Raw genomic sequence first — 17,365 nt, 5'->3', positions numbered from 1 at the left:
AGTGAGGCAAAAAAGTATTTAGTCAGCCACCAATTGTGCTAGTTCTCGCACTTAAAAAGATGAGAGAGGCCTGTATAATTGTCATCATAGGTACACTTCAACTATGACAGACAAATCACATTGTAGGATTTTTAATTAATTTATTTGCAAATTATGGTGGAAAATAAGTATTTGGTCACCGACAAACAAGCAAGATTTCTGGCTCTCACAGACCTGTAACTTCTTCTTTAAGAGGCTCCTCTGTCCTCCACTCGTTACCTGTATTAATGGCACCGGTTTGAACTTGTTATCAGTATAAAAGACACCTGTCCACAACCTCAAACAGTCACACTCCAAACTCCACTATGGCCAAGACCAAAGAGCTGTCAAAGGACACCAGAAACAAAATTGTAGACCTGCACCAAGCTGGGAAGACTGAATTTGCAATAGGTAAGCAGCTTGGTTTGAAGAAATCAACTGTGGGAGCAATTATTAGGAAATGGAAGGCATACAAGACCACTGATAATCTCCCTCGATCTGGGGCTCCACGCAAGATCTCACCCTGTGGGGTCAAAATGATCACAAGAACGGTGAGCAAAAATCCCAGAACCACACGGGGGGGGCCTAGTGAATGACCTACAGAGAGCTGGGACCAAAGTAACAAAGCCTACCATCACATCAGCAAGGGCATTGAAGATGAAACGTCGCTGGGTCTTTCAGCATGACAATGATCCCAAACACACTGCCTGGGCAACGAAGGAGTGGCTTCGTAAGAAGCATTTCAAGGTCCTGAAGTGGCCTAACCAGTCTCCAGATCTCAACCCCATAGAAAATCTTTGGAGGGAGTTGAAAGTTTGTGTTGCCCAGCAACAGCCCCAAAACATCACTGTTCTAGAGGAGATCTGCATGGAGGAATGGGCCAAAATACCAGCAACAGTGTGTGAAAACCTCATGAAGACAGAAAACGTTTGACCTCTGTCATTGCCAACAAAGGGTATAAAACAAAGTATTGAGATAAACCTTTGTTATTGACCAAATACTTATTTTCCACCATAATTTGCAAATAAATCAATTTAAAATCCTACAATGTGATTGTCAGGATTTTTTTCTCATTTTGTTTGTCATAGTTGAAGTGTACCTATGATGAAAATTACAGGCTTCTCTCATCTTTTTGAGTGGGAGAACTTGCACAATTGGTGGCTGACTAAATACTTTTTTGCCCCACTGTACGTGCACTTCTAGTCTAACTCTGAAACTCCCATAGTAAACACACAGCGGGAAGCACATTTGAGAGAGTTTCTCAAACCGGCGGCTAGGATAAGTCTATGATATGGCATACATTGTTTTTCCATCAAATGGGTATCATGACTCACTTAAAAATCCATCCTGTGTGCTGAAGTAAAATGTATTATAGGTAAGAACTACTAACCTTCGCTTTGGTTTCATTAAATTAGACTATGGGTAACAAATCTCCCATTACGAGACCATAAGGATTTCAACGTCAGCTTCATTTCAAAACAAATAATGGTACTGGTTAATTTATGCAGATTGTCCTATATATTTTCCAGAGCTGACTGCCTAGGAAAGTCTCTAAACAATACCTGACCTCAGTCCCTATCTGTCTTCATTTCCCTCTTTAAAAAGAAACTCCAGAATGCTTTAGAAATCGAGTGGAAGAGATGACGAGCAGAGAGGCGAGCCAGGAGAGAATTCAAGAGGGAAATGCAAATAGATGAAGGGAAAGAGAGAGACTTAGAGAGAAGAAAGGGAGAGAGCAGAGGAATCAGTGGGGAATGGAATGGAGTTGAGCAGCTGAGGAGAAAAAGAGAGAGAATGAGAGACAGAGAGAGAGAGAGAACGTGAGAGAGAGAGGAAAATGAGAAACAGAGGAGAGAATTTACTTGAAATGACATGAAACAGGCTCAGCAATCGAGGCTCTCGAGTGGATAATGAGGCCTTTCTTCTCCTGTCAATTAAAAAAGGAACTCGCTGACTTCACAGAGGTACACAGAGGTTGGGGGGTTAGTGGAGGGGGTGAACTCCCTGCTATCACTCTCTCTCCCTACCTCCAGTGGCACTGCTGAGTCACCAAGAGGTTGCAGCTGGACCGAGACATGAGGTGTTCTCCTTCTCTCATCGCTCCCTCTTAAAACATTTAAACATACTGAAAAAGCAGCCACGCCAAGTTCTCCAGGACTGTCCAGTAATAAGCAAGCTAGCAAAAAGTCAAACCATACCCCATATCTCCCCAGCCCATCTCTGTGAATATGATGAACAGGGCAGTGTTGAGAAATCGACAGTCCGATTTGGTTTGTCAAAGGTCTGTTACATACCAAAGCAATGGCGATAGAGGGGGAATTGGCAGTGTTTGTGAGTTTTTTCTTCTTCTCTTTTTTAAGCCCTGTGAAACTCCCCCCTGGTTAACTCATCTACCTCACTGCCACAGTAACACGCACCTCCAAGGACATGAATTAAACAGAGAGGCAGCAGCGACTTCCTGCTGGAAAGCCGCCCGACAGCACTTAGCTGGGGGTCATAAACAACCGGCGCTTTGTCACTTCCTCCCTTGCCCCAACAAAGCAACAGCAGAAATAAATAACCTTTAAGTAGACTTCATCCTTCCACCGAGCATCCTTCCTACCTTCTGTCTCTATCCTACCTCTGATTGGAGGTGGCTAACCAACAAGCAACTGACCGAAAACAAGCAACCTGGCAAACAAACGGCAGCTAGAATAACCACGAAAAACTTGAACATGGAGGCAGGAAGCCTGGCAATTCATAAAGCTTGAACACAGAGGCAAGAGGCAGAGAGGTAAGACGCTAGATATGGAGAGAGAGAGGTTTGATGAGCGCATGTTATGTGTGGGAAAGAGGGCCCGAACCTCTCTAGGAGTTATCATTGGGTTCAAATATGCTAAGCTCCCTGCATCTGAAAACATGTTGGGACCTCTGGCTGCTCTCCGGCTTTCAATCATCTTTCCGCCTGTTCCTCCTCTGCAAACCGCACCTGGGAATCCTCCCTCCCTTTCTCCCCTTCTTTCTCCAGGATTATGAAAGTAAAAAACTACCAGGCACATTCCCAACATTCCATAGATTACACAGACTCATCCATCCACAGCAGAGGACAAGCACATTGCACATGCATAGCTTCTTGCTCTTGTATCTGAGGCCCAGTAGCCCACCCATAGATAAGAGCCAGACATTTTTGAACCATTCACTAAGCACCGTTAGCTAAGCTAATGAGCCTTGGCACCCATCTCCTCCTCATGAAACTCTATCTTCACTTTGGAAATTAGTAAACAAGCGAAAGGCAGCCTCTTCTCCCCTTCGTTTAACTCAACATGCCTATCAAATCAAATCAAACCAAATCAGAGGAGAAGCCAAGCTAACACTAGCAGTCAGGGCGGCTATTGAACTCGCTGGCTGTAGAAAACACAGGTTTGTTAATCAAGCGCAGGCAAAACAATTACGAGAATCCTTTAATCAATGGGACTGGACAAACAATAAATCCTGCGTGGCTTCAGCAAAGTGTGGCAAGGGGGACATTTTTCAACTCTTAATTAAACGCAATACTCTTGATAGACTATGATGTGCTAATAACTACACCGCAGTGCCATTTAGCCCCTCAGATTGGGTTTGTGAGACGCTACAAGGCTGAGCGGAGACAGAGGCCCGAATTCACAAACATAATGGCTCGCAAAAAAAGAGAACGACAAAAACTAACATGCCTACTGAAGCAACATTTAGGCGTGTCGCCTAAGCCTATCCTTTGTGCTGGTGTTTGTAGCTTGTTAGCCCGTCAAGAGGGACACACACAAATAGGCTAGTCTGTTCATTCTCTTAGATGCAACCCGGAGCGTTGAAATTCCAATTCCAATTCCAACTCCTCCCCAGTTGGATCCAGAATCTGGATTCAGTCGCATGCATGGATCGAAGCCTAATAGGACACTTGGAATCACATCTCCGGGAGGGTGAGTCTAAGAAATGGCTTGGGAATCAGGTAGACAAATCCATTTGGATTCACGAGGCTTTGTTTGAGCCGGTAATAGGAGAATATATAGACTGAGAGAACAGAGGGGAGGGAGTGAATGGCACTAGCATTGAATAATATAATGTATAATGTGTATGCTGTTGTAGGTAGCTCTTCACCAGCGATGGAAAGGCGAGAAGGGGAGGCAAAGATAATAATACAGCAAGGTAGGCTGGACATGTTTCAACCAGATACAATGGCAGACATATATCCACATTGATCAATAATTGTTGATGCCTCTTACAAAGGCCCAGTCCCCCCTTTTCTCTCTCTCTCTCTCTCTCTCTCTCTCTCTCTCTCTCTCTCTCTCTCTCTCTCTCTCTCTCTCTCTCTCTCTCTCTCTCACTCCTCTCTTTTTATCTATCCCTTTCTCTGTCCCTCACTCCCAGTTCCCCGGGCCCATTGTTGCATGCAAACGGAAGCTTGCACAGCACTCTCGGCTAAATAATTGACGAGGCCCACATGGTCACGCACACAGCGGAGTAAGTGGTTTATTCTTGGGGAGATCAATGTGGGGGCTATGAGGATTTTATTGTACCTGCAGGTGAAATGTACAGGGTCACAGATCCCCCCCAGTCTTAATTCTGCTGCCCTAGCCTTGGTCCTCCCTTGAACTCTGTTGCCCCACAAAACATATACAACACACACAGACCATTGTAGTATCACTTGAATAAAATATAAAGGCATTGAAGACAAAAATATAAATAATTCATAGATAATACACCAATAAATAAATGATGTTGACGAACAACCAGCGGTTGTTCAAACTAAGAGAGTAAACAACTATCGATGGCGTCTTCCTGCCGTTGTCTCAAAGAGCTATCATCATGGGTAACCCCTCGCTGGGACAGACGTTGTCTGCAGCAACCAGCAACTGGGTTGTCACGGCAAAGAAGCATCAGGGAGCAGGTGAAATGTCGAGGTGACCTTCAAGAGGTAAAGACCGGAGGGGCCATGTGGCGCTAGCCTCGTTAACAGCATAACCCAGACAGAGACTTCTTCCTCAATGCCTCGGCCAATGATAGAGCTCTCAATTGTCTATGCTCCTGAATAAAGGTGTCCTGCCAGGGAGAGTTTGTTGTTCAATCTGTATGGAGCTGATTGGAGACGGGGGAACCTGCCCGTGCAGGGAGGATGAGATATCAATCACAGCATGGTTTCTCATCTGCCACCATTCATAGTCTATCTTGACATTCACTTCGTGACTGTTGCTTCATGTTGATCTAATTAAATGTCTTGTGTAATACGTTGTGTTGTACGTTCTGTGTATATGTCAGGGGAGAACAACTGCCCCCTCTCATTGACAGGCTGACAACGGTACTGCAGGCATTGTTAGCAGAAAACTGGATCCCTCATTATAGTGTATGGGAAAATGGCAATCTTTGTGGTCAATCTTCGTGTACATTTTGTAAAATAAAAAATCGAAGACAATCATGGTACAAAAAATTGCTTCTATTACACCAGATATATGCCGTTTAACTGTTTATTTTAAAATTGCACACAGAAGAGGTTTTCTTGCTAATGGCAGCCTGCCGTACACCGGTCGACCTTCAACTTGACCCAGCAAACCGGGAACATTGCCCAAATATCTACTAAGATTCCCATGAACTTCTTGTTAGGATTTTTTAATAACATCCCAAAATCATTAAAAGAATGATTATACATTTATTTATTTGAAAAAATATGAAATATCCTTGGAATGCTCTCATAACACACGCTAAAATGTTGTACACAACATCTGTAACAGTCACAACATTCCCAATAAGTTCTCATTAAGGTTTCCAGGTAATGTTATAATACAATGTACCAGTAATGTTTTCCCAAAAAAACTAAAATTGGTTCTGTGAATGTTCCCAGAACATTTGCTAGGTCACGGTAAATGTTCTCATAACACAATAACTGTCCAGTCGTGCTGATGATTCTACATTGTTTGTATAAAGCATTCACCTAACGTTGCAAGAACATTCCAGAACACATCTAGTCTGTTCTTTTAAAGGTTCCCAGAATGTTTCATTAGTTTGTGGGAACAGTCTGGTGGGAACATAGTGGGTGTCATCACAAAGTATATGGCCCCACTACAAGGTGATATAGATACACAGTATTTTATTAATAGGACATTTGAACAGTGTTTAATCTAACAAACACAACCACATTTTCTACACGTTAACAATCTTCACATGTGGGTTCTGAATCTACAATGGTTGGTTTCCAAGCCAGATCTTTCATCCTCTGGCAGTATGGTCAATCAGGAATTACATGCTTCCTTTTTAGCCTTAGACATAACTAACACAGGGAAATACTGGTTATTCCCCATCATTTCACTAATCCTCTTTATATTCTGCGTACTTCTGGGACCACATTTAGAAGGTACAGCGGAGTCAATCACCACCTTCCGGAGACACCTGAAACCCCACCTCTTTAAGGAATACCTAGGATAGGATAAGTAATCCTTCTCACCCCCCCCCCTTTAAGATTTAGATGCACTATTGTAAAGTGACTGTTCCACTGGATGTCATAAGGTGAATGCACCAATTTGTAAGTCGCTCTGGATAAGAGCGTCTGCTAAATGACTTAAATGTAAATGTAAAATGTATTCAAGACTATGAGTGCCGAACTAGGATCACTTTCTCTTTTCAGATCTTGAAATATATGACAGGGGAGACCATGTCAAGCTTCACAAAGTAGGAATTATATTGGGTGCGTTTCAAAAAAGAGAGTTCAACAGTCATTTTTACACTATTATTTATTGTTTAGAGTTAATAAATTCCGCATTTCTGACTGGATGTATAAATCTGTATGAAACAAAGAGTTATCTGTCAGTAGAGTGTATCTGAGCCTCAATTGCACAATTTTATTTTTCTTCAAAAGAAACATGGTAAAAGAAGCATGCAATCTTCAGATCTGTAACTAGATCATCAGCCCTCTGTGCCACCAGTGGATAGCTATGGCCTTGCAAGCGTTTTTCGGTCTAATATGGTCGGTCGGGACACAGAACCATTTCAGAGTTATAAGAACATTCCCATCCTCTTCATACAGTGCATTCGGAAAGTATTCAGACCCATTGACGTTATGTTGCAGCCTTATTCTAAAATGGATTCAAAATGAAAAACTTAAATATCACATTTAGATAAGTATTCAGACCCTTCGCTAAGACACTCGAAATTGAGCTCAGGTGCATCCTGTCTCCATTGATCATCCTTGAGATGTTTCTACAAGTTGATTTGAGTCCACCTGTGTTAAATTCAATTTGGACATGATTTGGAAAGGCACACACCTGTCTATATAAGGTCCTACAGTAGACAGTGCATGTCAGAGAAAAACCCAAGCCATAAGGTTGAAGAAATTGTCTGTAGAGCTCCGAGATAGGATTATGTCGAGGCACAGATCTGGGAAAGGCTACCAAAAAAATTCTGCTGCATTGAAGGTCCCCAAGAACACAGTAACCTCCATTATTCTTAAATGGATGAAGTTTGTAACCACCAAGACTCTTCCTAGAGCTGGCCGCATGGCTAAACTGAGCAATCGTGGGAGAAGGGCCTTCGTCAAGGAGGTGACCTAGAACCCGATGGTCACTCTGACAGAGCTCCAAATCAAATTGTATTGGTCACATACACATATTTAGTAAATGTTAATGCGGGTGTAGCAAAACGCTCCCTCTGTGGAGATTGGACAACCTTCCAGAAGCACAAACATCTCTGCAGTACTCCACCAATCAGGCCTTTATAGTAGAGTGGCCAGATGGAAGCCACTCCTCAGTAAAAGGCAGATGACAGCCCGCTTGGAGTTTGCCAAAAGACACCGAAAGTACTCTCAGACCATGAGAAACAAGATTCTCTGGTCTGATGAAACCAAGATTGAACTCTTTGGCCTGAATGCCAAGCGTCATGTCTGGAGGAAACCTGGCACCATCCCTATGGTGAAGTACGGTGGTTGCAGCATCATACTGTAGGGATGTTTTTCAGTGGCAGGGACTGGGAGACTAGTCAGGATCAAGGGAAAGATGAATGGGAGCAAAGTACAGAGAGATCCTTGACAAAAACCTGCTCCAGAGAGCTCAGGACCTCAGACAGGAGCAAAGGTTTATTTAGATTTTTTTCACTTTATTTAACCAGGTAGGCCAGCTAAGAACAATTCTCATTTACAACTGCGACCTGGCCAAAGCAGTGGGACAAAAACAACACAGAGTTACAGATAAACAAACGTACAATCCATAACACATATTAAAAGAAAAATAGAAAAATCTATGTACATTGTGTGCATATGTAGAAGAGTAGGGCGGTAGGCAGTAAATACGCCCTAGAGGCAAAAATAATTATAATTTACCATTAGTCCCGGAGTGATAGATGTGCAGATGATGATGTACCAGTAGAGATACTGGGGTGCAAAAGAGCAAGAGGGTATGTAATACTATGGGGATGAGATAGCCAGGTGTGCTATTTACAGATTGGCTGCTGGAGTGCGTGCTACGAGTGGGTGTTGCTATGGTGACCAGTGAGCTGAGATTAGGCAGGGCTTTACCTAGCAAAGACTTATAGATGGGGCCTCCTGGGTGGCGCAGTCGTCTAGCTGTGCCACCAGAGATTCTGGGTTCAAGCCCAGGCTCTGTTGCAGCTGGCCGCGACCGGGAGGCCCTTGGGGTGGCGCACAATCAGCCCAACGTCGTCCGGGTTGCAGAGGGCTTGGCCGGCAGGGATATCCTTGTCTCATCGCGCACTAGCGATTCCTGTGTCGGGCCGGGCGCAGTGCACACTGACCAGGTCGCCAGGTGTTTCGTCCGACACATTGGTGCGGCTGGCTACCGGGTTGGATGTGCATTGTGTCAAGAAGCAGTGCGGCTTGGTTGGGTTGTGTTTCGGAGGACGCATGGCTCTCAACCTTTGCCTCTCCCGAGGCCGTACGGGAGTTTCAGCGTTGAGATAAGACTGTAACTACTACCAAATGGATACCACGAAATTGGGGAGAAAAAAAGGGTAAAGAAAGAAAAAAAGACTTGTAGATGACCTGGAACCAGTGTGTTTGGTGACAGATATGTAGTGATAGCCAGCCAACAAGAGCATACAGGTCGCAGTGGTGGGTAGTATATGGGGCTTTGGTGATAAAACGGATGGCACTACATCCAGTTTGCTGAGTAGAGTGTTGGGGGCTATTTTGTAAATGACATCGCCGAAGTCAAGGATCGGTAGGAATGTCAGGGTTTGTTTGGCTGCATGAGTGAAACAGGAAGCCGATTCTAGATTTAATTTTGGATTGTAAAAGCTTAATGTGAGTCTGGAAGGAGAGTTTACAGTCTGAACTCATGATCATCAATGGAATATTATGTTAAATGTGAGTCTGGAAGGAGAGTTTACAGTCTAAACTCATGATCATCAATGGAATATAATGTTAAACCTAAAACATTTGTAGTTGTCCACATATTCTAGGTCAGAACCGTCCAGAGTAGTGATGTTAGTCGGGCGGAGGGTGCGGGCAGCAATCGGTTGAAGAACATGCCCTTACTTTTACTAGCATTTAAAAGTAATTGGAGGCTACAGAAGGAGTGTTGTATGGCGTTGAAGCTTGTTTGGAGGTTTGTTAGCACGGTGTCCAAACAAGGGCCAGATGTATACAGAATGGTGTCGTCTGCATCAGAGAATCACCAGTAGCAAGAGCGAGATCACTGATATATACAGAGAAAAGAGTCCGCCCGAGAATAGAACCCTGTGTCACCCCCATAGAGATTTGACACACTGAACTCTATCTGGGAAGTAGTTGGTGAACCAAGCGGCGCAGTCATTTAAGAAGCCAAGACTATTGAGTCTGCCGATAAGAATGCGGTTATTGACAAAGTCAAAAGACTTGGCCAGGTGGATGAAGAGGGTTGCACAGTACTTATGACATTGTTTAGGACCTTGAGTGTGGCTGAGGTGCACCCATGACCAGCTCGGAAACCAGATTGCATAGATGAGAAGGTACGGTGGGATTCAAAATGGTCGGTGATCTGTTTATTAAAATGACTTTCGAAGAGTTTAGAAAGGCAGGGCAGGATGGATATTGGTCTATAACAGTTTGTGCCGAGAGTGTCTCCTCCTTTGAAGAGGGGGATGACTGTGGTAGCTTTCCAATCTTTGGGGATCTCGGGCGATACGAAAGAGAAGTTGAATAGGCTAGTATTAAGGGTTGCAACAATTTCTGCGGATATATTTTAGAAAGAGAGGGACCAGATTGTCTAGCCCAGCTGATTTGTAGGGATCTAGATTTTGCAGGTTCACCTTCCATCAGGACTACGACCTTAAGCACACAGCCAAGACAATGCAGGAGTGGCTTGGGGACAAGTCCCTGAATGCCCTTGAGTGGCCCAACCAGAGCCCTGACAAAAAATTGTTTTATAATTTCATATTCAAACATTTAAATTGCACAACAATTCCATGTGAACCTGATAACTATAATGTGTAGACTTTCCACTGTACCGTTTATGTCATCCTATCATTGATGAGAATGTCTCAGATGACAACCGAACTGACATCATATTCATTAAGTAGCAACGCATATGTTCAACTGGTTGGATTACCAAACTATGGTTCATTTTCCCCCACCTTCTGATGTTCCCAGAATCTCTGTTTAACAAAGGCCTTCAAGAGTCCCTCTGTATAGTCAAGAGAGAGGGAAGGGAGAAATGTATTTATGGGGGGGGGGGTCATAAACCTTACCCACAGGCCAACTTCATGACACAGTCCTCTGTACCTGATGTTGCAAACTGTCAGTGCTTCAAAGATGAAACGTCCAAGAGAAAGTGCCTAAAGGGCAATTACGATTTCTAATCTCATTTGAATGTCTCTAAGCACGCCATCTATCATGTTGGCTCAAACAGGTTTGTTGAGTACACACCAACACAGAAGGATAAAACCTAATACAAATAGAAATCCATTCCCTTGTTTTCAGCTTGTCCATCATACTCTTCGACTTCAAAATCACTATCTATTAGCTTAATTCCTAAATATATAATGACTGTATCTCAGTGTAGTTATTACAATAATGTGTTGATTTTTCTTTTGAACCTCTATTTAACTAGACAGTTAAGAACAAATTATTATTTACAATGACTGCCTTGTGAAACCCCCCAGGCAAACCCTCCCCTAACGATGCTGGGCCAATAGTGCGCTCCCGGACGATTGTTGGATCGAACCCGTGTCTGTAGTGACGCCTCTAGCATGGCGACGCAGTGCCGTAGACCGCTGCGCCACTCAGGAGGCCTAAGTGTTACTGAGATGGCAACACGGTGAGAAATTACTTGAATTGAGCAGACGTTTCTCTAAACATACTTAATGATACTTAATAAAAAAATACATGTGAGTAGATTTGAAGTCAACAGTAGGCTGTATACTAATGAGTAACATACAGTAGGAGAGAAAAAGTATAGTGCACAATACCTGTAACTTAGGCTATATCTATCTATTCCTGGATGGATATCTGGAGGCGACACACCCTAACCTCCAATAGAGGCTGAGCCTGTAGCTCAGAAAATACAAAGGAAATCAGCACTTGATGCTTTCTTCAGCATTCACAGCAGCATCTCTTGCTACCTCTCTCCCCCTCTTTTCCTCCCTCCATCCCTTCCCTCTCTCCTTATTAGTTGATCAGAAACCAAGCCAGACTTTACCATGAGTGCCACCTCCTTTCTTGCATCCCCCAAGAACATGTGCAGCGCATCGATCGTTCCCCTTTAAACCGAGAAGCATCCAGCTGTGTGCTGATGTCACGTGGTCTACCAACCGCCAAGCATATGCGTGTGAGTCTCAGATGGTATTTTTGCGTCACAAACGGCATGTGCGAGCGCAACCTGTCGACCTTTGTTGTTCTTGTGTATCGCCTGAGTCAGTTGCTTTGTTCCAGGGAGTCAGTGTGCAACTCACATACCAGTTGGCGCACTAGTTCTTGTCCGTGGCGGTATGTTATCCACCGTTGCTTATGTAGCTAGCTAGTACACTCTAACTAGTACACACTAGCTAGCTAGTACATTCTAGCTAGTACACACTAGCTAACTAGTACACAATAGCGTGTACCAAGCTTCTAATTGTAAATGTAATATTCTCCACCTGTGCTGTTGGTGGCGGTAACGCATCAGCCTCTCTGGCACCATTCAGCATCCTGTCTCATCTCCTGTGTCTCACAGCGTCTGTGGAGTGAGGAGAAAGTATCTGCTGGAGCAAGACCCTATTGCTTTAACTAGGGACACAACGTTGAGACAACGGATCACTCCGCGTAGTCCCTTTCCATTTGGTTGCCACGGGAGACACCCTCAAGGTGTTTCTCCCAGAAACCTCAGAGACATGGAGAGGAGAGTGAGCTTGATCTCTCTCCCCAGATCCGAGAAGACGTCCCTGGCTTTCCACATGCAGTGCACCCCTGTCCTCATCCTTGCTTTTTCCTGAAATCCCCACTTGTTCAGGAAGTGCATACACATCAAACCCATTAAATTGTCACGAGTAAAATGAGGCCAGAATGTTCATGGATGGAAACTTAGTGGTGAATCATTATTTTCTTCACTCGCTCTAGTTCCAGAGGCAATGAATATCATAAAAGGTCTAGCAAGTCTTCAGTGATGATGGTGGACCACTAGATCTATTCAGCTAAAAGCGAGGGATTTTTGTCACCTTCCCTGAGTATTCATGGGATGGATTTGCATATACAGTTGAGGACCATATGCTTCCTGATAAGAACTACTGTATGAACCACCATTTGGCAGCAGCAGAGAACTAACGGCACCAGTCGTGGGTTTCTCTCACATTCTCTGACTTCTGATCTCGTTTAAATTATCTCGTTTAAATGATGAGTCTGTGGATGTAGGAGGGATATTTAGACTTTTACATTTTCCTACTCAGAAATTTGAATTCCGCTGGCAGCGTGAAAACATGACCCCAAATGTTTATCTTGACGTGACAACTAACAAGCTCTCGCCGGATAATTAGATGGCCGCCTCCGAGTGTATGTGTGTGCGACAAAGCTCTCGATAACATTTGACATTATTATATATTTCTTGCTATGCGCCATGCCTTTATGGTCCTTTAAAAGCCTCGTCAGCCGCATCCATTTCCATTTGGGCTGCATTAATGAACGCGGCGGCCACGCTCATGTACTGTATGGTGGTGAAGTAATGAGACTGCAGAATGTGACTCATCTCAGTAACTGTGGATTGGAACCGGTGTACGTTTGTGAGCACATGCATGTCGATGCACGTTAATGTGTGTGTGTATGTGTGTATAAACCGACCAGCAGCAGTATACCTCCCATCTGGCAACAGCCCTCTTACGCCAGGGAACATGATTGAAGTGAAGGTCTCGCATTGTAAATGAAAGTTGCTCAACCACCCAGAACCCTCCCCCAGTTGCATACATACAGGTCTGCTTGATTGATTGATGAGACGTGCTACATTTTAGTCATTCAGCAAATGCTCTTACCCAGAGCAATTAAGGTTAAATGCCTTGCTCAAGGGCACAACAACTGATTTTTCACCTAGTCGGTGCAGAGATTTGAACCAGTGACATTGCGGTTGCTGGCCCAAAGCTCATAACCGCTAGGCTACCTTCCGCCCTAAAGCCTGCATGCCTAAAGCTTCTTAACAACCTACAGCCTCTTCGGTCTGACCATAGGCCCCTAACCAAACATGGTACAACAGTAGATTGCTGATCGGCTCTAGGCGTGTTACAGCACACATCCGGCAACACAGGTATTTGACTGTGTGTGAACAAACACATTTTACGAGTGGATGCTTCATAAACCACGTACAGGCCATTAACTTCGGGGAAGTCCCCCTTAATATGGATGTCAAGTGACAGGTCTGACTAAAGACATTGTGGAGGAGACTCCTGTTTAGTCCTCACCTGGTAAGATAACGTCTCTATAGAAGAGATGAAACACTGAATCATTTCTCAAATCTTTGAGCTAAAATGTAACGAATAGACATTCACCTCTCAGAAATGTCAGGTGGCACTGGTGGAGGGAGGGAGATATAATATCTATTGGGGCCAACATTAGAGCTGGAAGGAGAAACAGAGGATGCCATGGATTATTTCCATGTAGTTCCATGTAATATTACATAATAAATAATGGGGTGTGGTCTAGACCTATATTAGAAATTACATTATTTATGGTGTGATGGTTTTCAGTATTTGACTGGCATTTACACAACATCATTTAGAGCAAAACGTTTGGCTAATGTTATATTACAACCGGATGTCTTAACTGTTCTTCGAAGAAGAGGAGGAAGGGGAAAAGGAGAGGAATGGAGGAAGGAGAGGGCGGGAGGAGAGAGGTAAGAGGAAAGGGATGGAGGAAGGATTCTGAAACATGATATGCTGAAAATTATATAGACTTTTCCAATAGGCAAGCCCCAAATTATACCCACACATATTCGAATTAAACATTTTTGTTTAGATAATATTAAATGGTTCCAAACCAATCCAGGTTCAAATGTTTGAGTAGCCCCCATTCAGACTACTGAGACTCAGACTGGGTTATTTTCAGTTTGAGCGTGAGTAAGGGGCGTGGTCGTGCTTTCTGTGGAAATCTTAGGTGAGATGCCACCTGCACGTCTCGGATGCTTAGCGGCATCCAGGAGAGAGGAGTCAGTCCACATTTCTCACGTGATGATGCGTAATGGAGAACTGTAATACACAGCAACATCATATACATTTGATTACATTACATTGGAAACCCGTAAGCCATTTCCTAGGCATCATAAAAAAGCTATAACTACGTTACCGGGGTAGGACAGCGGAAAACCCCCCCGAATAAACCCATTTTCTTTTAACAGCCTTGGCCCTGGCAATATACGGTTCCTCGCGAGTTTTTATGATGTGCCTCGCTAAAGCTTATAACACACACCCATTCCGATCAAGCCAGGAGATTTCGTCTACAAGGCAGGATGCGCAAATTCATAAAATAATAGGATTAGCCTATAATGATGTATTAATCACAACCAAATTAAATTGGATCAGTTTGAAAAAAGGTTACATTTTAGATGTCGTGTTTCCCTCTTCCCCCTTTTCAATGAAAGTGTTTCATTGGGGGAAACTGAGTGATTGTATAGGCTATAACAATTGAACATTTTATTATCCTATTCGGGAAACAAGGAAATATGTTTTTCAATAGAACTTTTTGCAAGGTTCTTTATGATATGTGCCTATATTGGTAACCAATCAATGGCACTTAAAATCTCCATCCTTCGGGGACAAGTCCACGTACTGGCAATGCGTCTGTGAAGCCGATTGCAGTGTGTGCGTAACTGGTGCCAATAGTAAAACACCATATACTTCAGGATAAATAATGTTTAGGCTAATCTCCATATAGAGAACTAACAAATAGAATCCTAAACGTCATTTCAAAAGGCTTAATAAGTAATTATGTAGAGTATACATAAAAGGCAAAAAATAATAATGCAACCTAAAATAGAGAGTACAAGTAAAATCTCTCCAGCAGTCAAGGCGGTCGAAATAGGATAATGACATTAAACAAGGGTGTCACCTGCACTCTAAAACTCAGACAATCACCAGACATCACACTGCTCCAGACTCCACCTTTCAATGAATGGGTTTGGGAGCGCACCTTGAAAAAACGCACCACAACTAAAAATCATTGGCAATAAAAAGAACCCCGCTATTGAATGCGCAAACATGGATCAGAGTCAGATTCCCGACGATACAGACCTATGTCAGTGCATGTTCAAAATCTGCATTAGGCTACCCCAACAATAGATCAAATTGACGTTACTTGTATGATGCCATTGAATTCTCGAAACGTATCAGGTACCGTGCCATTTATGATCAATACGATTGTATAATGTGATATCAATAGGCTACATGCATATCAGTGAACTCAACAGCAACGCATTCGCATCTCATGGTTGGCTTCATTAACCGGTGGAGATATGCACCTGCTACAGTGAGCATTCATTTACATGTTAGTCATTTAGCAGACGCTATTATGCAGAGCGACTTACATGAGCAATTAGCGTTAAGTTCCTTGTTCAAGGACACATCGACAGATTTTTTCACCTAGTCGTCTCGGGGAATCGAACCACTAGACTACCTGCCGCTTCTACCTGCCGCAGCACCCCCCCCCCCCCTCCCTCCCTCCCTCCCTCCCTCCCATTGAAGATGATTCAGAAATGCGTTATTAAGACTAGCCACCTCTGAAGCGTACAGGCTTTATAATGTAACAAATGGTTGTGCGTGAAATGCATGCCCAGTTTCATCCCAGTTAGGATATTGTAAATTCCTCCTGGTGTGGTTTAAATAAGACAGAGTGAATAAACTTGTAATGACCAAATGCCGTCAAAACGAGGGTCACATAGCCGACGCTGTATTCTTTATAACTGCTCTTTTGGATACGGCTATAACGTTTGCCGCCACCAGTACTGACACTCTGTACAAGAATAGGAGAGGATGGCATCGGGCACATTTTGGCTACGTAGGTAGGGCTAAAACATCACCTAACCTTTGCTATAGCCTATCAGCGTCAGCTCTACCCCGCCGAGTTCCGCGGCACTGGTACGCTTCTTGCAGTATTCTTGAGAGCTGTTTTTTGGGTACCACTACCAGCCTTGCATCCCCCTCCTAGGCTACTCAATCAGCATTTACAAGTATGTACACAGGCAGGCACTATCCGGCGCAGACTGCCCTTCACGCATTCCACAGTGGAGAACCAGTTGAAATAGCTTAAATATTTTCTCATTTCAAGAAGCACCTCCAAGCATGCGGATTACAACTCCGTTAGAAAAAAGACAACTGTTCCTACCGTTATCAATGATGGAGTTCCTCTCTTTCTTATTGTGCATATACAAAACACACAAACATTTTGTTCAAATAAACAAATAAACAATAATCCCGTATGCGAGCGTCCTGCGGCAGATCCAGAGAATCGGTTCAGGTTCTAGCGGTGAGTAGTGTTTAAAATCCCCCTGATAGCGCAGGTTGCTCGGACGCATGTGGAATCGCAGGACTGTACCCTCAACCGCGCTTGGATAAACCACAGCTCTATGCGTTTGGCTGGAGGGTGATGTCATAGCGCCCCCCTACTTCTCCTCTCTCGTCCCCCTCCCTTTTCACCCACCCCTCTACTCGCAGCTGTCCCCCTCCTTTCTATTCCCATCCCGTGCGCTCTTTTCACCCCCTCCCTTCCTTTTCCTCCGCATAACGTGATGAAGTCATGGCGTTGCGCACGCCTTGCTAGCGGTGCAGTCCAGTAGCATCCGCAGCCTCCTTTCCCGGGATTAGATGGAAGAAAAGGTGGCATAAAACAGGCCAATGCGTGAGGGAGGATTTGAAGGCTACCTCCCCCCGTGATCATGAAGTTAGCGCGGCTTAAAGGAAAAGTACATAC

General features: G+C 43.9%; 1 protein-coding gene across 25 annotated transcripts in view; it reads right to left on the bottom strand.

Moving 5' to 3' along the window:
- The window catches only part of LOC123997434 (receptor-type tyrosine-protein phosphatase S-like), a 293,600-nt gene extending 276,612 nt beyond the window's left edge, over positions 1-16,988 (bottom strand). For 19 of the 25 annotated variants that reach the window (XM_046301649.1, XM_046301651.1, XM_046301659.1 and 16 more), the window contains exon 1: positions 16,781-16,988. In XM_046301649.1, coding sequence (XP_046157605.1) covers positions 16,781-16,820 — 40 coding nt within the window. In that variant the 5' untranslated portion in view covers positions 16,821-16,988. The remainder of the gene's footprint in view (positions 1-16,780) is intronic. The other 6 variants (XM_046301674.1, XM_046301668.1, XM_046301675.1 and 3 more) reach the window with 3 other exon arrangements.
- Between the last annotated feature and the right edge of the window lie 377 nt (positions 16,989-17,365).

The sequence above is a fragment of the Oncorhynchus gorbuscha genome, linkage group LG15 (assembly GCF_021184085.1).
Source record: "Oncorhynchus gorbuscha isolate QuinsamMale2020 ecotype Even-year linkage group LG15, OgorEven_v1.0, whole genome shotgun sequence".
Taxonomy (NCBI): Eukaryota; Metazoa; Chordata; class Actinopteri; order Salmoniformes; family Salmonidae; genus Oncorhynchus; species Oncorhynchus gorbuscha.
The sequence above is the reverse complement of the archived record's forward strand: the minus strand, read 5'-3'. Positions and strand labels throughout refer to the sequence as shown.